Source organism: Anser anser (genome assembly GCF_964211835.1).
Source record: "Anser anser genome assembly, chromosome: 13".
Taxonomy (NCBI): Eukaryota; Metazoa; Chordata; class Aves; order Anseriformes; family Anatidae; genus Anser; species Anser anser.
This window is the reverse complement of record NC_139734.1, coordinates 22,120,262-22,139,507: the sequence shown is the minus strand read 5'-3', so window position 1 is coordinate 22,139,507 and position 19,246 is coordinate 22,120,262. Positions and strand designations below refer to the sequence as shown.

General features: G+C 65.9%; 2 protein-coding genes across 3 annotated transcripts; one reads left to right on the top strand and one right to left on the bottom strand.

Moving 5' to 3' along the window:
- Positions 1 to 115: 115 nt before the first annotated feature.
- On the bottom strand, positions 116 to 10,077 carry LOC310880686 (phosphatidylinositol 3,4,5-trisphosphate 5-phosphatase 2-like). The gene is made up of 28 exons (XM_083796879.1): positions 9,820 to 10,077; positions 9,226 to 9,650; positions 8,292 to 8,355; positions 7,418 to 7,556; positions 7,195 to 7,339; positions 6,876 to 7,016; positions 6,542 to 6,629; positions 6,138 to 6,224; positions 5,757 to 5,861; positions 5,549 to 5,663; positions 5,362 to 5,468; positions 4,976 to 5,078; positions 4,405 to 4,601; positions 4,199 to 4,316; positions 4,018 to 4,114; positions 3,722 to 3,860; positions 3,547 to 3,646; positions 3,223 to 3,311; positions 3,059 to 3,140; positions 2,880 to 2,969; positions 2,681 to 2,797; positions 2,479 to 2,567; positions 2,196 to 2,283; positions 1,935 to 2,090; positions 1,766 to 1,838; positions 1,227 to 1,689; positions 898 to 1,109; positions 116 to 760 (listed from the first exon to the last, which is right to left on the bottom strand). The coding sequence occupies exons 2-28, from the start codon at positions 9,360 to 9,362 to the stop codon at positions 688 to 690; spliced, it is 3,414 nt and encodes a 1,137-aa protein (XP_083653005.1). The 5' UTR covers positions 9,363 to 9,650; positions 9,820 to 10,077; the 3' UTR covers positions 116 to 687.
- Positions 10,078 to 10,277: 200 nt separating this feature from the next.
- On the top strand, positions 10,278 to 19,230 carry ARR3 (arrestin 3). Of its 2 annotated transcripts, XM_083796883.1 has the most exons (14): positions 10,278 to 13,887; positions 14,057 to 14,087; positions 14,403 to 14,463; positions 14,760 to 14,804; positions 15,061 to 15,260; positions 15,358 to 15,417; positions 15,618 to 15,685; positions 15,993 to 16,128; positions 16,250 to 16,334; positions 16,451 to 16,523; positions 17,018 to 17,155; positions 17,384 to 17,467; positions 17,668 to 17,691; positions 17,807 to 19,230. In XM_083796883.1, the coding sequence occupies exons 1-14, from the start codon at positions 13,871 to 13,873 to the stop codon at positions 18,018 to 18,020; spliced, it is 1,236 nt and encodes a 411-aa protein (XP_083653009.1). In that variant the 5' UTR covers positions 10,278 to 13,870; the 3' UTR covers positions 18,021 to 19,230. The 2 variants fall into 2 exon arrangements, with proteins under 2 accessions (XP_083653009.1, XP_083653008.1); XM_083796882.1 differs by having other exon boundaries at positions 10,278 to 14,087.
- Positions 19,231 to 19,246: the final 16 nt, after the last annotated feature.

Below are 19,246 nucleotides of genomic sequence, written 5' to 3'. Positions count from 1 at the left end.
CAGCAGCGGGGTCCCTGCTCCAGGAGGGCAGCACCCAGCCGGGTGCTGGCGCTCCCCGTGGCTTGCGGGGAGCAGCGCGTGCCCCCAGCTGCACACACGAACGCACACCCCAGCGTCCTCCGAACCCTGAGACTTTATTGCAGGTGGGAGCAGCAAGGTGCACCTCGTACAGAAACCGAACGCAGCCCCGGGAGCAGCTGCTGGAGGAGAAATCCTCAGGGAACGTGGGCCCAGCCAGGCTGAGCGGCGGGACGAGGGAGCGGCTGATGCGGCCAAGGCAAGAGGGTGCTCAGGGCCTCCGGGTCCAAAGCATCCAGCAGTGCCCACCTCCTGAGCGGCCTCCGTTAGCCCCATGTCCCCTGTCCTCCTCTCCGGGGGGGCTCAGCAGGGTCCTTCCATTGCTTTGGGGAGGGGAGGGAGGCCGGAGACGTGCGGTGACACCCGGAGAGCATCCATCCCCATGTCCGCTTCCCGAGGCTGTCCAGCTGAGGCACACCAGTCCCCCACTGGTGGGCCCAGGCAGGTCGGGCACACGGCCAGGAGGTCCGGCCCTGGGTGCTGGCTGTGTCCAGGCGAGGTGGGCCACAGAACCCCCGTGGGATGTTCCCAGTCCCACACGTCTGGGTCTAGGCCCTAGGCTTAAGGCAGGCTCTGCGCTGCAGGCTCCCCGAGGGGTTCCCAAGCACCTCACCATGGGGGGGCGTTGCGGAGGGCAGGGCTGAGCCCCCCGGCTTCCAGCAGGTCCCACTCGGTGCCATCCCTACACATGTGGCCAGAGAGAGCCCCTGCCAGGAAGCCACCGAGAGGGAGCGGGGACCCCCCAGGCCTGCACGAGGACCTGGGGACACAGGGGGTGCACCCCCGGCCTCCTGCGCCCTGCCCTGCCCTGGGGCTCACCTCTCGTCCCCCCCAGGGCGCGGGGCTCTGCCAGGGACCCTGGGGGCAGTGGTGCCGGTGTGCTCTGTGCCCCCTGCTGCCAGCTCCAGGGTCGGGGGGTACCTGAAGAACTCGGGGCCGTCCGAGCCGTGCGCACACAGCCCCTCCTCGTACCGCTGCACGCCGAGATGGCCCAGCCCCACGCCAGCGCTGCGGGACCTGTCGCAGGGCCACTGGGGAAAGAAGAACAGGGAAAGGCTTCAGCAGCATCACGGCGGGACCAAAAGTGCCCACCTGCGTCTGTCGGTGGCCCGGTAGCCAAAAGCACGTCCCCCTCCCCGTGGCGGTACCTCTCCAGGGTGGCCGTGCTGGCGAGCATCCGTGGTGCGCCCCGGCACCCCCGGGGAGCGCCGGGGGGGCGGCTCCAGGGCGCTGTGGGTCTGGCGCAGCAGCACCTTGTGGCTGTCCCCCGCACGCCCGGGGGCCAGCCGGTCCAGCTGGCTCAGGCAGGTGGCCATGTGCAGCGCCGTCAGCGAGCAGTCGCCCATTGCTGGCGCGTCCCTCTCCAGGATGGCCGACTTGGGTCGCTTCTGCCTGCCCACGCCAGGGGGGCTCAGCAGGCACCCGCGGGGCGAGGGCGAGGGGACCCGTGCCCTGAGGGGGCTCCGGCGCCGCTGGCCCCCCGTCGGGCTCTCCACCTGCGTGTTGGGGGCTTCTCCGGTGCCCAGCGCCCACGCGGTGGGGAGCCCCTCGAAGATGAAGTAGGCCGGGTTGGTGTAGCTGCTGGCCTCCGGGAGGCTGTGGGGCCGGCTCCTGCGAGGCACGGCGGGGCAGGGCTCAGCATCGCCTGGGGATGGGGTGCGTGGGGGGGGCAGCACCAGTGGGGTACCTGAGAGGCGGCTTGGGGCACGTCGGGGTGTCCGCTGCCGGAGCATCGTCCTCCTCCTCAAAGCTGATCCACTCTGCAGAGGCACAGAAGCGTCACCTCTTCCCCCACGTGGGTGCTGGAGAGACGGGCCCTGCGTGGCAGGGGCAGGGCGGCACGGGGGCCGCCTTACCGTAGAGCCTCTCGCGGGTGCTGTGCCGCTCCTTGGGGACCCGGACCTTCATCCAGCCCCGCATGGAGCCCGTCTCCTCGCCTCGGTGGAAGAGGAAGGTCTCGAACTGCTGGGCCATGCTGCCGATCATCGACCTCATCGCGATGCAGCACTCACCTGCGCGCACAGCACAGGGCTGTGTTAATGGGGTGGCTCCGGGGGCCAGCGAGCCCCCACCCCGTGCACAGCAGCACCCTGCCCGTGCCCCCATCCCGCACGCACCGTAGGACTCGCAGCTCTCCACGCCCTTGATGCTGAGGAGCAGGTGCTGGTCCCCCAGGTACTCCAGGTCCGGCAGGATGGGGTTCAGCTGCACGAGGAGAGAGGGGTGCTGGGGGGCTGCTGCGGGGCAGGGGGCACGGCTGGGCTCTGTCCTCGGGGGACGGTGACAGCCCCCTGTGCCCCTCGGGGTTCGCCCCGTGCAGGGTGCGGGCACGGCACGGTGAGAGGGACGGGGATGAGGAGGCAGCAGGATGCTGAGGGCCCTCCGCGGTGCGTTGCGTACCACGGGCAGCTGCTTGGCCGACCAGCCCATCTTGAGGAAGCCGGGGACGTCGCAGCTCTGGGAGCTGTTCTCCCCGCTCCGCTGAGCCTCTGCGGGGAGAGAGCCGGGGAGGGGGGCACAGCTCCAGCCCCGTGCCGGCAGCACAGCCTGCCCACCCCACAGCCCCCCCGCCCGGCGCTGCGTCCCCACGGGGCCACCTCACCCTCCAGGCAGTAGGAGTGAAACTCGATGTAGCACTTGCTGCGGCTGGCGGTTTTCACGATCACCTCGATGCTCTCCCACTCGATGCAGGCCAGGGGCGCGGGGCTGCTGCCAGGAGCTGCGGGAGGCGCGGGGGCTCGGCGGGTGCAGGATGGGTGCCCAGGTCCCCGCGGGGACAGGCCCCGTCGCCTTGTCCTTACCGTTCTTGGGCACGAACTGGGACGTCACGCCCACCTCGAAGGTGGCGAAGACGGGCGAGTGGTCACTGGTGACGATGTCGTCGGTGCAGCCTGGGGAGGGGAGGGACAGCCGGTGACTGTCCCCAAGCCCCGGGCAGCTCCGGCTGCGCCAGGCTCAGCCCCAGCCCCGTCCCTCTCACCGTAGGAGTTGCAGACCAGGTGGGTCTCGGGGTGCGACTTCCAGAGGATGCGGTCGCACCACGAGGGGACGTTGATCCTCATCTAGGAGGGAGAAGAGCAGCCGATTTAGGTCCCCTCCCTGGGTCGGGCTGCTGTCTCCCGGCGCGATGCTTTGGGAACTCACCCCCGTGGTCTTGAACTTCTGCCACATGTAGCTGTCCCGGGAGCCCCGCTCGTACCGGTAGGTGGGTGGGAAGGAGATGTCACCCTCTCCTGGGGACGGAGACACACGGGTGACATGAGGACAGCATCTCTGGCTGTCCCCACAGCTGCATGCTCCCGTGGTGCTGCCTCCAGGGACGCTGCCCCGGGGGGGTTCGTGGTGCACACCGATGTCCCCCGGGGTTTTTGGCATCTCGCACAGAGCTGTGCAGGCACCGCCACGCGCTGGAGGTGGCACCAGGAGAGTGGGTCCCTGGGTGCCACCGCCGTGCCCCCCTGCACTCACTGAACTGCAGGAACACCTTGTTCTTCTCCCGCTCCAGGGTGAGCTGGTCGACGGCCAGCAGGATGTCAAACTCCTTCTTGGTGACGTGCGTCAGGATGTCCTGGGCAGGCGGAGGGAGGAGCGGTGAGCGGCGGTGCCCCGGGGGCACCCGGGGGCGGTGCCGGGGGGCACCCACCTGCACGTCCATGTCGAGGCGGTAGTTGAGGTCCCCGAACCAGAAGAGGTGGGTGAAGCGCAGCGTGAGGTCGAAGGCGCTGAGCCGCTTGTCGCCCAGCGCCAGGGAGCGCAGGATGTCGCTGTAGTTCTGGTTCCGCCTGTGCCACGCGGGGGGGGGACGGCAGCTGCATATCAACCCCCCCCCCCCCCCAAAAAAAAACCACCACGGGGCACCCTGCCCCTGCCAGCTGGGGCCGGGAGGGGGCCGGGGACAGCGGGGCACCCCACACACCCACCCCCCGAGCCCCCCATCACCTGTGGGTCTTCTCACTGCCGGAGGCCAGGTGGCAGTTGACGAAGCCGAAGGAGGTCCCGTTGAACAGGAAGGAGACGCCCACGGCCCCCTTGTTCCCTGCGGGGACACCGAGCTCAGGGGGGGGCTCGGAGTCCCGTGGGGCAGCCCCCCGGCTCCGCGGGGTCCCCGTCCCCTCCCTACCCAGCGTGTTGGCGATCCCCGTTTTGACGCTGGAGGTGTGGACGTGGCTGATGCGCCGCTCGTGCTCGGGCTTCACCAGCACCACCATCTTGATGCTCCAGAGGCACTGCAGGGCGACCTGCGGGGCACGGGGGTGAGCTGCCCGCCCCGGTGCCACCCCACCCCGGCACGGCGGGGCTGGAGGAGCCCCAGCAGGTGCCCGTTACCACTCGGTAGTCGATGGCCATCAGCGTCTTGAGGGAGGCGCGCAGGAACTCGACCCACTCGCGGTCGCCCAGGGAGTTCTCCTGGGTGCCGATGACGTAGATGTCGTGGGGGATGCAGGCGGTGGTCTCGTCCTGCGTGCGCCCCAAGCCCCTCGACGTCAGCCAGGAGGCGAGGGAGCGCGGCGGCGGGGCGCTGCCTGGGGGACGGGGACAGCGGGTGACTTCCTCGAGCCCCTCTCCACCCCCAGGTCCTGCCCTGTGCGTCTCCGGGGCCCGCTGGGGACAGGAAGCATCACGCCAGCACCACGGCCTGCCCGTGCACATCTCAGACTTGTGCTGGGATGTGAAACCCTCCAGGCGTCCACGTCTCCGTCAGCAGCAGCGCAAGCAAATTGCAACAGGGCAAACCCCAAACTGGCCAGGCCGGGGTCTTCTCCATCCTCCCCCCACCAAGGAGCAGCTCGGACCTTGCATTTCCCAGGGCAGCTCCCCGCAGACTCCCAGCACCCGCCCCAGGCTCACAGTGAGTGTCCCCCCCCCAGGACAACGGGACCTTATCGAGGCCCCTTACCCATGTTCCACGTCCCGACGTACACCGAGATGAGGTCGGGCTCGTCCAGGTTGGAGTGCTGGATCTTCATCAGCTGCAGCAGCTGGCAGAAGGCTTCTCGCTTCTGTGGGTGATACGGGGGGGCTCAGGGCACATATGGGGGGCACAGGGCCCTGGTGCTGGACCCGGGTGTAGGGGAACACAGCACCCTAAAAGGTGGCTGGGTCAGGGGGACGTCAGCCCCCAGGCGCCAGAGATGGCTCACGGGGGTGGCCTGGACCTTGAGACCACCTATTCACTGCATGGCTAAATGACAGGTCCGTGTTCCCAAAACGGCCTCTCCGAGGAGAAAAAGGAGGGGAAAGGGGCTGGTGGGACACCCCCCGGGCGCAGCCAGCGGGGCTCACCCGCGCGCTGGGGAAGACGAAGTCCTTGCTCAGGCTCCTCTGCGGGTCGCGGTCGTACACCAGCCTCACCTTGCTCTGCACGCTCTGGTATTTAATCAGCTGCAGGACTGAACGCCGGCCGTGAGGAAGGGACCCCCCCAGCGCAGGGAGCGCATCGTCCTGCAGCCGGCGGGTGGCAGCCCCTTACTTTTGTCCTGCGGGATGGTTTCTTCTGGAGACCCGCTGCCCTTCTTGGTGATGGCCACCGTGCCCAGCTCCACGTCCACCGTCAGGGCTGCCCGCTGCGACTTGCCCACCTTCACCTGCGGCACCAGGAGGGGTTCCCAGGTCGGCCCCGACCCAGGAGCGACGCCGGCTCCGGGACCACCCCGTGCCCCCCCCCCCCATGCCCTCACCTCGAAGCACTGCACGGCCAGGGGCTTGGTGGCCGGCGGCGGGGCCGCCAGGCTGGGCAGCGCCAGGTTGTGCCGCGACACCGTCTCCTGCAGGGACCTCAGCACCTGGCAGCGAGAGGAGCGAGAGCTGGGACGGGCTGGGCGGCAGGTGATGGCCTGGGGACGGCTGAGGTGTCCCCAGTTTGGGGGAATGGTGTGACTGGGAGCCCACGGCAGGGGACCCTAACCACGGGAAGAGGCCAGGGGTCTGGCACGTCATGGGGACATCTCAGCTGCCCAGCAATTTGCCGGAGGGCTCAATTAGCTGATGAGTTTGCCCGAGCACAGCGAGGCTCCGGCCATGCCCCCCTCCCCACCCTGCAGCACGCAGGGACCAGGCACCTTCTTCTCCAGCGATGACAGCAGGTGGTTGACGGCAGAGATCTTGTTGAGGAGCAGCTCCAGGTCGGGATCGCTGGCCAGGAGACCCTGGGGAGAGGGACGGGCACTCGCTGGGCTGCGTGGCACCAGGAGCAGCGTGGCACCGGGAGCAGCGTGGGCAGTGTGCTCCTCCCCGCTGGCTCTGGGTGCACAACAAGGCTGGCAGGGACCAGCTCCCCCCTGCCTGAACCAGGTACAGAAACGCCACCCTGCTTGTCCCCAGCAGGGAGCCACCCCGTGTCCCCAGCAGGCACACAGTGCCCAGGGAGCACGCAGGGCATGCAGCACCCTTGGGTGCAGACAGGCACTAAAACCACCCCAAAGAATTCCCCATACCCAGGCGGGATGAGCCCCCGGGGCCTCACCTGCTCCCTGGCCGGGCTGCGAGGGGACGCAGGGGGGTCGAACACCCTGGCCAGGGTCTCCAGCCCCGCCAGCGTGAAGTCGATCTCACTGCAGAGAGGCGGATGAGCATGAGAGCCAGCACGGTGGCGATGATCTGCCAGGCACAGGCTGCCCAGGGGATGGGGTCGGGGATGGGGACGGGGACGGGGACGGGGATGGGGTTGGGGATGGGGATGGGGATGGGGATGGGGATGGGGATGGGGATGGGGATGGGGATGGGGATGAAGATGAGGCGAGTGCCCTGCAGTGCTGCCTGTGTGCTGTCCCCCGCCCTGCCACCCCCAGGCCACTCGCCTGTGCAGCGCCCTGCAGGCGGTGACGAGGGCGGTGCTGAGGTGGCGCAGCTGCAGGTGCCCGTTGCACAGCGCCTCCAGGTCCAGCTGCAGGTGCTGGGTCAGGTACTCGGCCATGAAGCCCATGAAGTCGCTGGCTGGGCTGCAGGGGGAGGCAGTGGCTGGGAGCGGAGGTGCCCGGGCTCAGAGCAGTGCCAGCCCTTGGCACCTCGCTCAGGGTTTACGAAGTTCCTACTTTTTGGGAAGCGCCACCACCCCCTGCTCCTCTCCCCACGGCCGTGCCCACCCCTGCAGTCCCTCGGGAGGGAAGGGGACGTTACCTGCTGTGGACCTGCTCCTGCAGCCTCAGCTGCAGCTGCTGCGAGATGTGGGGCCGGGCAGGGGGAGCGCCGAGCCCCGTGCTCCCCCCGGACCCCCCAGCGGGGACCGCGCTGCCTGCCTGGTTCCCTCTGCCGTCCTCCCCGTCTGCGGGCACAGCACACCCGGCTCAGCACGGGCACCTCCCCGCCGCCGCCCCGTCCCGCAGCACCCGGCCCCGCTCACCCGAGTCCTCGTCGGCCGCGTCCCGGGGCCGGTGCACGGGGTAGAGCAGGGGCGTCACCAGCCCGTTGTTGGGCTGCTGGTAGGCGCCGATCAGGTCGGGGAGCGTGCGGAAGCACTTGGCCTGGATGCCCTGGATGGTCTGGGGAGGCAGAGGGGACGGTGGCCCCGGATGTCCCCCCCGTCCACGGGCTCTGCGGGATGGGGGCACCCCCAGGCGGGTTGCTGTGCCGGCTGGGGTCTGTCCCCCAGAAGGGCCCGTGCTGAGCTGTGGGTGCCAGCTGGATGCCAACCCTTGCAGGGCAACGGGAGGACACGGAGGGAGAGGAGACAGGGATACCCCCTCAGGAAGCACATGTGGGAGCAGAGCAGGGCAGTTTTAGGGACCCAGAAAGGTGGTGGCAGAGGGTCAGGAACCAGGAGAAACCATGAAGGGACGCCAAAGGGGAACAACGAGGCCAAGCCAGCAGCGAGCGGGGCTGCAGGGCTGGGCTGGTGTGGGTGGGCAGCAGGGGATGCTCTGCCCGCTCTCACGGCCGGGACGGTGACAGCGACAGGAAGGGGGAAAATATTTTGCAAAGCTGCCCCAGGTGCAGCAGCGGCAGGCGGCTGCTGCGAGGCTGCCGGAGCGGCACCGCTCGCAGCCGGGCCGCGCTGCAGACAGGGTCTGTGCAAAGCTCGCACATCCTGTGGTGCCGCGCTGCAGCCAGCTCGTGCAAAAAGCAAACCGCACCGCTCGCTGGGCGCGGGGAGCTGCAGGCTCCACCTCGCTGGGCGCCCTGCAGAAGAAGAAGCTGGAGGCGGCAGCGAACCTCCCAGCCCCTCCGCACCTGCTTCCTGAGGGTGCACGGGGAGCACCCGGCCCCCTGCCACCCACCTGGACGGAGAGCAGCCCCTCGTCGTCGGGGAGGATGCGGTAGGTGTGGACGTGCCGCTGGAACCTGGGGGAGAGCCGAGCGTCTGCACCCTGTCCCCTTTGCAGACGGAGGAACTCAGCTCCTGCTTCTGGAAATAAAATCGTCGCCCTGCCCCCGGCGTGCCCTGCACCCCCGCGCTCCCCAGCACCATGTGTTTGCAATTTGGACCTCGCGCCTGGCCAGGAAAGCCACGGGGAGCTGGGGGGGGCATCCTTCCAAACCCGCAGAGGCACCGCCCCGTGCAACACCATCCCAGCCTCTCCTGTCCCCACGGACGTGTCCCTGGGCTGCAGGAGGGTCCCGGCGGGCACCGCAGCCCCCAGCCCCACGGTGCCGCTGACTGGCAGTGACATTTTGGCGCTTGGGCTGCCGAAACCCCGGCACGTGAGAAGTTAACAGCAAGCGCCGTGGTCCGGATGCCGGCGCGCCAGGGGCTGGACAGAGAGGGGATGTTTGTGTGTGCCGAGGGAGGGCTGTGCCGGCCGCCTCTCCTGTCCCACGCAGGGGCTGGGCGGGCAGCGTGGGCACCCAAAGGTGGGCAGCCCCGAAGGGCTTGGGGTGCTGCCCCCCACGTCCCCTGGGGGTGCTGAGTTTGGGCTGGCAGCCGGGCAGGGCTCCTGGCTGAGGCTTCTGCCAGGATTTTCCCTTGAGCCAAGCTGGGCATCGCCCCGATACCCCGGTGTCAGCGCTGACCGAAGCAGAACCAGCGGCTGCATCCCGTGCGCATCCCTTAGGCTGTCAAATAATTTACTGCCCCCACCCCTAACCCCTGCCTCGCTGCTGGGGGGGCCACACCACCCCCCAGCCCCACCGATCCCCATCGACGGGGGCCGGGTCCTTTCTCATCGAGCGACCAGAAGGATGCCAAGAGCAGAGCGGAGGCGGGGAACTCACAGGAGGCAAAGGGCGTACGCCCCCGCCACGGACTCGCTGTCCCGCACCAGGAAGCAGCCGTCCCTGCCGGCCTTGGCCAGCAGGTCCTCAGCCACCACCCGGCTGATGTCCCGGTGGTACCAGCTGGCCGCCGCCATCCCCCCGGCTGGCAGGAGGCTGGCCGCGCTGCGCCGCGGTCCCAGCCCCACATCAGCCGGCCCACGGGGGTGGGTCGGAAGGCGAAGGTGGGGGCCCGGCCCCCCGGCGCCCAGGCGAGGAGGCGGCTGGGGGTCCCGACGGGTGACGTGCAGCCGCTGAGGCGCTGCTCATGGGGACGGGGCGCCCCGTGCCGAGCCCCGCAGCCAGGCGGTGTGGCAGGAGCAGGAGCGGGGAGGCTGCGGGGGGATGCTGGGGGTCCGGCTGCTCCTCATGACGGGGGCTCCAGCCTGCAGGGTGCAGCGGGGCAGAGAGGCGCGCATCAGTGACCCGTGGCAGGGTCACCCCAAGCCACCGCCCCAGCCCCGGGGCCACCATCCCGTCCGGGTGCACGGCAAGGACAGGCCATGCCGGCGTCCCGCCGGTGCGTGGGCCCCGAACATCACCGGAGGCACTCACCCTCCCTTGCAGACGCGGCGCTCCCGCGGCTCTGGCGGGATGCTGGGGGCGGCGAGCAGAGCTTTTGGGGTGCAGCCCTGAGCTACCTGCCGGTGTGCTCGCCGTGGTCCTGCCCGGTGGGGCGGCAGCAGGGCAGAGGGCACGCAGCACCCGCCCCGGTGGCCCCGCTCCTCGTCCCCAGCGGCCGGGCCCAGCCGCGCGGCGTCCCCGCGCCACCCGCTCAGCACCACGGCGCCCGCCCCGCGCTCTTCCTCCTTCTCTGCGCTCTGCTCTCCCCGCGGTCAGGACCAGCCTCCTCGCTCCTCCTCCTGCTCCAGCCCCGCTGGCGAGGGGAAGCCGGCGGCCATGCGGGGCCCAGCGCCCCGAGCACGGCGGGGAGAGGCATGGGGGCTCCACCACCGCCCCGCTCCCCGTCTTCTCCGAGCCCCTTCCCTCGGTTGTGCCCCAGGAGAGGGGACAGCAGGCTGCGTGGCGTCACCCTGAGGTGCGCTCAGGGTGGCAGCGACCGAAACGCCCGCTCCTGGGGGCACCGCAGCCCACGTGGGGCCAGCTCCAGCCACTTTGGGACGGCGATGCTGCGGGCATCGGGTGCCCAAGGGAGCCGGGCACCCCTAATTGCGTTCAGGGGGGATTGGCTCCAGGGTGCGGGGGCTTGGGGAGGGCTCGGGGAGGAGGGGGGGCTGTGGCAGGGCTGCAGACAGTCCCGGGGGGCTGCTGGGGTTCACAGAGAGGCTTCGCTCCTGCCACAGGCAGTGAGAGGGCCCCGCACGTGCTGGGCAGCTCTGCCCCGGGCTGCGTTGGCGATTAGCGCTGCAGCGCCCCGTTAATTACAGACGAGCTGCAGCCACCAGCTGCTGCAGGGGACGTGGGGCAGCGGGGGCTGCGTCCCCCCAGTGTTTCTCCTCAGACTCTTTGCACAGCCCAGGCTGGCACCTGGGCTTCAGGAGCCATCCCCCCACAGCGAGGAGCCCCAGGCACGGGGGCGCTCCACCAGCACCGTCTGCCCAAGCCTCTCCGAGGCTTCCTCTTGGGCCGGCATCCCCCCAGGCTCCCGGTGACACAGAGGAACCTGTGGCCAGGGCCACCGAGAAGTTGGGCAGCCTGGTTTATTCCGGGCTGGCGGCTGTGGGCTGCTGGTGCTTGCATCCCTCATCACGTCCCGAGGACAGGAGCAAGTCAGGGTGGTGGCAGAGACCCCGTCCCCCCGGGACCCCCTCGTGCCAGCGCTGCTCCCGGCTGTTACTTAACGGCGCGGCAGTAATTCCCCACGGCCCCGGAGGCGCCTGGCTTTGGTGGCGGGCAGGATTAGCGCCGTCCACGTCGCCTAATCCAGATCAGGGGAAGAAGACACGGAGCTCTCAGGGGCTTTCGGAAATCGTCGCCGTCTGCACCCGTCAGCCCGCGCTGCCGCAGCGTGTGAGTGGGCTGAGCCGCACGGGGCCCGGGAGGGCAGGCTGGGACGAGGCAGGCAGCTTTTTGCCGTTTATTGAACAGGAGAAAGGCATCACCCCGCAGAGGAGCACGGCCACCAAAGTCAGGCAGAGGGGTGGCTCCAGGAGAATCATCCCGGGGTGCAACTGCCAGCAAGGGTTGGTCCTCGTGGTGTCCCAGCACCTGGCTGCAAACACACCGGTGTGAGCACGGGGATGGATGTGGCCACCCGGGACCACGGGCACCGCACTGGGACCAGCACGGACGAGGGTGTCCGGGACCTCTGCCGCCGGGAAGGTCACGGTTCACGTGTCCCCTGCCCTTGGCAGAAATAGTGCCCGCTAATCTGCAAACTAAGCAGCTCTCCTGTGTGCAATTAAAAGGGATCACAAGTCCCGGCCCCGGTCAGCACGTGCCGGCACCTAAAGCCGGGCTGGGTGCGGGAGGGGAGCTGGCGGCTGCGGTGCTGCTCCTCGGGCTCTGCGCTGTCCCCGCTGCCCGCGGAGCACGCCGAGGGCGCTGCTGCGGGAGGGCAATCCCCGGCCCGCCACGAGCTCAATCCGCTCCACACTTTCCCAAGTTTCCTATTTCCAGCAGCAAACCTTGAATTAATAATGTGCTAATGGGGTCAGGCGAGGCCGGCCTGCGGTGTTACGAAATGGCAGCGGGAGCGGAGCTGGCGTGAGGGCTGCCCTCGTGAGCGCGCTCCCTGTCGTCTCCTAAACCAGCAGCCCTCTGTTCTCACCCGCTGGCAGTTTTTGGGGTTCCGCCTGACCCCCCAGCAGGTTTTAGGATGTGGGGAGCCCCCAGACCTGGAGGTCCCAGCCACACGGGCACGTTGGCCAGGGGAGGAATCAAACCAGGCAGCCCCTTCCCTCCCTTCCACCACCGAACCCGGGGCTGTCCCGGCTCCACGTGCGGTGGGAGCGGTGGTGGGGTGATCCCGTGGGAGTGGGCACCCCTGCCCGCAGGGACCGTCCGGCTCAATTAGCATCACCCTGCTCCTAAGCTCCGCCAAGCTCCATAATCTGCTTTCTCGGGGCTCCAGCAGCAGCCGTATTTATAGCCCACTCTTACTCGCGGAGCGTCTCCCCGGTTAATCAACTAATAGGATTCTAGCCCCAAAATACCTCTCCCCCCCCCGCCACGACTCATCTCCAGCCAAAGCCAGCCGGGAGCCGGGGGAGGGCCGGGGCAGGTATAAGAGGCCGCAGGACGGGGAGCAGCCCGCGGTGCCGGGCGGCAGGGGGACGTCGGGGAGAGGAGGAGGAGACCAGCACCCAGCCCAGGTGAGTGCTGCCTGCACGGCCCCAGCTGCTTCGTGGGGTGCTGTGGGGCAGGGACATCGGTGCCGGACTCGGGGCTGGAAGGAGGGAGGCTCGGGGCCGAAAAATCTGCCCAGATGGATTTCAGCATGGGCAGAGGCATCCGTAGCAGTGTAGGAGAGCTCGGCCAAGCCAGGAGGAGTCCCAGTCGCCCCTCTGGGAGCCTTGGCACACACAGAGGAGGCTCCAGCTCTCCTCTCCCCTGCCTTTCATCCCCCTTTCCCCAGTTCCTGGGCCCCGCAGAGGGCTGAGCCCGCAGCACCACTCTGCTCCCAGTCCCTTTGCATCCCCTCTTGCTGCTGCCCAAGGAACCCTGCAGATGAGGATGCCCGAGCTTCACACCCCCCGCAGCACCTGAGGGAATCACAGATCCTCTGTTTGGGACTAATCCCTTCTTTTCCCTGGGGAAGAGGATCATCAACTCCCCCTGCTCCCTCTGTATCAGCTTCTTCTTTCTCTCCAGCATCGCTGCTTACGTAAAGGAGCAACTCTGCCCACACGCCCCCAGGGCATCAAATCCTGCCTGGGCTTAAGCCCTGCTAATGTCAGAGCAGCCTAAGTTTACGAAGCCGAGCTCATCCCTTCTAATCTCCCCGCAAATCAGCCGGTGATCAGCGAGATATTTGCAGTTTAATTCTGGACGCCGGGCTTGAGCAAGCAAACTGCAGGCAGCCCCAGCCCGGGAGGTCCCACGCCGCCGGTGTGCGGGCTCGGAGCAGTGGGATGGATGTGCCGGGGTCAGGGCCATGGGTCGGGACCTGTGGGGCAGCTGGATGGCTCGCAGCTGATCTATCTGCAGCTTCCTCGCTCTCCTGTGAGTGACGGGACAACATGAGCACGTTCCTCCTGTTAAGTCCTGGCAGCAAATTTCCTGCAGACAAGAAAATATATAAAATCAGAGCACCTTAAAGCCTGTTTTTCATTTTCTTTGCTTTTCCCAGACTCACACTCGCTCCCCTGGGAGCCACCCTGTGCTTTCCCCTTATTTTTAATAAAGCCTGCCCTGCACGGGGCATCAGTCTTGCATTTTCACCTCCTCCTTGTTGCCTTTTAGCCTGGGAGATGGAGCTTGCTCGCTCAGCTGGTCCCGACGGGTCTCCAGCAGCTTCACCGCTAGCGTGCACCCCCCAGATCCTCGCAGTCCTGGGGAAACGGGGCGGCCCCAGCTGCAACTGCAGCATCTGAGAACAATTCTGTCCCCGTTGCTGGCATGGCTGCCGGCTCCCCCCTCCTCACCTCCACCATTTTCCCCCTTCTCTCCCTGCAGATCCAAGCCGCGCGGCACCTGACTTAAAATGGCAGATGGAGCAAAGTAAGTGTCTCTGTAAGGGCTGGGACATCCCCTGGTGCAGCTCCTGGGGACGCTCCTCTCGCCCCAGGGGGATGCGTGGCCGTGCCCTCCCCGCCTGGGGAGCGGGCAGTGCTGCCCCCAGCCTCGCCGTGGCCGTTCCAACCGCTCCGTGTGTGTTTTTCCTCCTCAGGGTGTTCAAGAAGACGAGCCCCAATGGCAAGGTGAGTCCCTGCAGGCACCTACAGGGCTGCCCCCGGTGTGGGTGGGCACAGGGGACATGGTCTGGGTTTTCATTCCCTTTGAAATCTCCCGATTTCTCTCTACCTGTTATGATGCCACCACTCGGCTCACCACTTTTCAACGGGAATATTTTAAAAACCCTACATGACCCCTTAAATGTGGTGCCTGGTCTAACACCCTGAATGCCTGCAGGGTCAGAGAGCTCTGCAACGCAACCCAGGGCTTGAAAATTTGGGGCAGTTCGATGGCAATCACTAACCTGTTCCACTGTTTCCTTCTGCCACGTGCTCCCCTAGCTGTCCATCTACCTGGGCAAGAGGGACTTTGTGGACCACGTGGAGTCGGTGGACTCTGTGGGTGAGTGGGGTCCCCCCAAGTGCTGGGAGCAGCGAGTGGCCTAGGAGACCGGCCCCTGGGGCATTTTCCTACAAACGCCTTAAAAGAAATACCTTTAAAGATAACATCCCTTTGCTGCACTGCTGGGGGAGACGTTCAAGGGAGTGCCACCGTCCCCACGACAGGCAGCTCCCTTCAGCCACCTTCCAGCCGATGAGCAGACTATTTTGACTTTAAAAAATACAGTATTTTTACACGGATCTTCTCTCCTACTGGCATGCCGAGCTCTCTGCCCCTTCCTTTTTGCTTGTTTGCAGATGGCGTCTGTCTGATCGACCCGGAGTACCTAAAGGACAGAAAAGGTATTAAGGCACGAGAATCCACGTTACAAGGGGCAGGAGAAAAAGCTCTGAAGCTGCCCGTGCCTTGAAGAAGGATGCGATGGATCTTGTTAACTTTATACTTGGTGTCAGATCCGTGTCTTAATAACAGTCATATTTCTGTAAATAACTTGCTTTTAATGCCAATGAGATATAAACACAGCTTTTCTTTCTTTCCTCCTTTCTCAACCCTCTCCCCCTGCGCCTTGCCTTCCTCGCACCCCCGCGGCGGCCCCAGTGTACGTGACGCTGACTTGCGCGTTCCGCTACGGCCGAGACGACCTCGACGTTATCGGGCTGACCTTCAGGAAGGACCTCTACGTCCTGACCACGCAGATCTTCCCGCCGGTGCCCGACCAGGTGCCCAAAACCCTCACCCCTCTGCAGGAGAAGCTGATGAAGAAGCTCGGCGAGAACGCGTACCCCTTCACCTTCGAGGTAGGGGCTGCTCCTCCCCGTCCCCACGGCTCCGTGGTGTGCACCGGGGCTCATCTTCGGGCACGCTCTTTATCTGCTCCTTCCCTCTCCTGCCCAGGTTGCCACCAACTTGCCCTGCTCGGTCACCCTCCAGCCGGGACCAGACGACGTGGGGAAGGTCAGATGCTGTCCCCAACCCGTGTCCCCACGGCCAAGTCGTGGGGAGGTGGCCATGAGGCGGGGTGAGGGTTGGAGGGAACAGGCAGGTGGATCCGGGGCTGGGATCTCCCGGGATGCGATGGAGGAAGGAGGGGAACAAGCCTGAACCTCGGGCAGCTCGGAGCCCCCCCTGCTTTGTAACCCGATGTGTGCCCCCAGGCCTGCGGCGTGGACTTCGAGGTGAAAGGTTTTTGTGCTGAAAACCTGGAGGAGAAGATCCACAAGAGGTATTTATGGGGGAACCCTTTACTTCCCCACGGCCAAAAAAATGAACAAATGAACAACCAGGCCACTTTTTGGGGTGGCCAGCTCAGGGCCAGGCCAAGGCTGTGCCATCAGCTGGTGTCACACTTGGACTGGGGACTTTGCCCGTAGGAAGGGTGCTGGTGCCCATGCCTGCACCCTCCCCGTCCTAACAGCAGGCTGTAGATTGCATGGTTTGACTAGAGGAGCTGAGGTGCCCCCAAAGACAAGCCCCGTGTCTGTCCCCCTGTGCGCGGGGGTGCCCGGCAGCGACAGCTTCTCGCCCCGCAGGAACTCGGTGCGCCTCATCATCCGAAAGATCCAGTTTGCACCCATGAAAACGGGCCCCGCGCCCAAGTCGGAGACCACCCGGCAGTTCATGATGTCTGACAAGCCCCTGCACCTCGAGGCCTCCCTGGACAAGGAGGTCAGCACAAGGGCTGTCCCCTGCCTCGTGCCACCATGTACTTCCCCAGAAATGGGGACCAGGACATCTCTGTCCCCAGTCCCGCTCGCTGGCCACGTAACCGGGTCTCTTCTGACTGCAGATCTACTACCACGGAGACCCCATCAACGTGACTGTCAACATCAACAACACCACCAACAAGATTGTGAAAAAAATTAAGATCTCAGGTGAGAGCGAGTGCGAGGGGCACGTCCTGGTGCCCGCTGTGTTGGTGTTGGGGATGGGGAATGTGCGCCCGGGCCGCTGGCACCGCACCAACGCTGCTCCCTCTCGTCTGCCTCAGTCGATCAGATCACGGACGTGGTTCTCTACTCGCTGGATAAATACACGAAGACTGTGTGCATGGAGGAGATAAAGTGAGCAAAAAAGATCTGGCACGCAGCGTGGCATGGGGGAGAAGAGGGAGGAAGTGAACGAGGAGTGGGTGGTGATGATGGTTTTAAACTGGGCAGCAAAAAAAAAAAAAATCAGTGTTAGAAGAGCAGATGTTGAGGAAGCAGGGGAGAGGGAAGGCTGTGGACATCGAGCCCCCCAGCACAAGCTGGGGGATGTCCCTGGGGGAAGGTGCACAGCTGTCCCCAGGCTGCTTCCTCTCCCCATTTTGCATCTTGAGGCCAGCTGCAGTCAGGCAAGGCCTCTGTGCCCCTGAAAAAGAGGAGGGACAGAGCAAAGGTAGGGGGGGGTAGAAAAAAAAGAAGTGGTTGTAGAAAGGAACAAAAGGAGGAAATGAGCCCAGACAGCTGCGTCGGGGAGGATGGGGCAGGAAGGGGGCCCTGCCCTGCCCTGGTGTGGTGCTGAGCACCCATCAGGGTGCTGCCGGCCCTGAGCTCTCCTCTCCTGCCCCTTCCAGCGAGAACGTGGCGGCCAACTCCACCTTCTCCAAAATGTACTCCGTCACCCCCACGCTCTCGGCCAACCGCGAGAAGCGAGGCCTGGCTCTGGACGGCAAGCTCAAGCACGAGGACACCAACCTGGCCTCCACCACCATGTAAGAGCCGGGCTTGTGTCAGGGGAAAGTCCCCGCTCAGGCAGCTCAAGTGGCCTCCAGAAGCTGCGGTTTCAGCCATCCCTCCCCTCTCTTTGCCACGCTGCGTTGTCCCTCTCCACTAACCCCAGCGCACCCCATGTCAGTTGGGGCATGGAGACAGCCCCAGGATCTGTCACAGGGGTAGAAGGGATGGTGGCATCTCACTGCTCCGCTCTGCCTCTCTCCTAGCCTGAGGCCTGGCATGGACAAGGAGGTGCTGGGGATCCTGGTGTCCTACAAAGTGAAGGTCAACCTGGTGGTGTCCCGAGGAGGGTGAGGCTCGCGGGCACGGGCAGCAGGGACATCCCCCGCTCCCCGTGGCTGTGGGGTAGCTGGGTCCCCTTGGTCCCCTTCCACCCCATTACCACTGCCCCTCATCCATGCTAAAGCGTCTTCTAATTGATCTCAAATCAAACGCTAACTCCTCCCCTCCTTTCCTTGGCTGATTTCTGTCCCTTCTCTCTGTGGTGCAGCATCCTGGGGGATCTCACTTCCAGGTAAGCAGGGAGGTGCCTGTGGGGCCAAGCGCCCAGCGCCAGCACGGTGTGGTGCTCAGGGCCCACGTAGTGTGGTGCTGGGTGGATTCGCTGAAAGAAGAGCTTTCCCTTCCAGCGACGTTGGCGTTGAACTGCCCGTCATCCTGATGCACCCGAAGCCTGCGGACGGTAAGTGGCGCCTGGGACGCAGCGAGAGCACCCAGGAGGAAAAGGCAGTTCCCGTTCAGATGGGAACTGGTAGGAGGGATGGCACTGGGCAGTCCCAAAGGTTAGATGAAGCGCTCCACAAAACGAGCCAGCGGGCCTTCGCTTGCACCACTCCACATTGAACAGTCCCTATTCTTCCCTCTTCCTCCCCAAACTCCTCCATGCTTCCCATGCGCACCAGCACCGCATCCAACTGGTGCTGGGTTTCACACAGCAGTCATCTTGGTGTCCTGAGCACAGGGAGAGCAGCTCTGCCCCCCCTGCAACCCATCCGAGTGTCTGTCTAGAAAAGCACCCGAGCATTAAGAGATGTCTCCAAAGGGCCACTGCTGCATCAACCTGTGTGTTTGTCTCTTTCCACGCCTGCCTCGCCGTGCTGCGTGCTCATAAACGGACTACAGACAAGCCAAGGTAAGCGGGGGTTCCTTACACCTGTGGGACACAAACCGCGTGCAGCCACCACAGACCAGCGCGCTGCCCCGCTCCGGTGTGGGACTACGGGGGTGTGCTTGGACAAACCACCCAAATTTGTGCCGGTGTCACAGTGTGCTTGGACAAACCACCCAAATTTGTGCCGGTGTCACCGTGTGCTTGGACAAAACACCCAGATTTGTGCCGGTGTCACAGTGTGCTTGGACAAAACACCCAGATTTGTGCCGGTGTCACAGTGTGCTTGGACAAAACACCCAAGCCTTGTGCCGGCGTCGCAGCGGTGTGACACCCAGCGGTGTGACACCCAGCGGTGTGACACCCCCTGCGGCACCACGGGCGGCAGGAGTGGGGTCACGAGCCCGTTCTTGGCAGCCCCACGCCCAGCGTTGCCTCCTAAATTTCTGCAGTGTGGTTTGTGTGTTTAACGCTCCGTGACGGGATCTGATTGTGGGGACTTGGGGTCTGGCAGCCCGGGGAAGCCCGGCGGAGGGCGGCTTCCAGGGGGGCAGCCGCTCGCTTCGCTTCCCCCGTGGAGTCTCCCCGTTCTCCCGGCCCCATCTCGGCTGACTCTCTTTCTTTTCGCTCTTTCCCCGTCGCGGCCCGGCCCCGCTGCGTGCTGACAGGAGGTAACCGAGCCCCGCTGCCCTCCCCTTATTCCTTTCCCCCGGGGCCGGGCGCGGCGGCACGGCGGGGCTGAGCGTGCCGTGCCCGTGCCTTGCAGCGAGGAGGACATCGTCATCGAGGAGTTCGCCCGGCAGCGCCTCAAGGGGGAGCGGGACGACGACGAGGACAAGGAGGAGGCGGACAAAGAAGAAAGCTGAACGCCACACCCCCCCCCGCCGCCATGTTGGAACCCCCCCCCATGGCCGCCCCCCCCCGCCATGGCCACGCCCCCGCCGCCATGTTGGGCCCTCCC

What these genes read in the sequence shown, in the direction of transcription:
- LOC310880686 (XM_083796879.1), bottom strand. Translation starts at nt 9,362, where the DNA reads ATGGCGGCGGCCAGCTGGTACCACCGGGACATCAGCCGGGTGGTGGCT. An exon ending in GCCTCGACATGGACGTGCAG is followed by an intron (nt 3,647 to 3,721) that starts GTGGGTGCCCCC and finishes CCGCCTGCCCAG; the next exon opens with GACATCCTGACGCACGTCAC. An exon ending in CCTGGTCTGCAACTCCTACG is followed by an intron (nt 2,970 to 3,058) that starts GTGAGAGGGACG and finishes TCCCCTCCCCAG; the next exon opens with GCTGCACCGACGACATCGTC.
- ARR3 (XM_083796882.1), top strand. Translation starts at nt 13,878, where the DNA reads ATGGAGCAAAGTAAGTGTCTCTGTAAGGGCTGGGACATCCCCTGGTGC. An exon ending in GTACCTAAAGGACAGAAAAG is followed by an intron (nt 14,805 to 15,060) that starts GTATTAAGGCAC and finishes CGGCGGCCCCAG; the next exon opens with TGTACGTGACGCTGACTTGC. An exon ending in GAGGAGAAGATCCACAAGAG is followed by an intron (nt 15,686 to 15,992) that starts GTATTTATGGGG and finishes CTCGCCCCGCAG; the next exon opens with GAACTCGGTGCGCCTCATCA.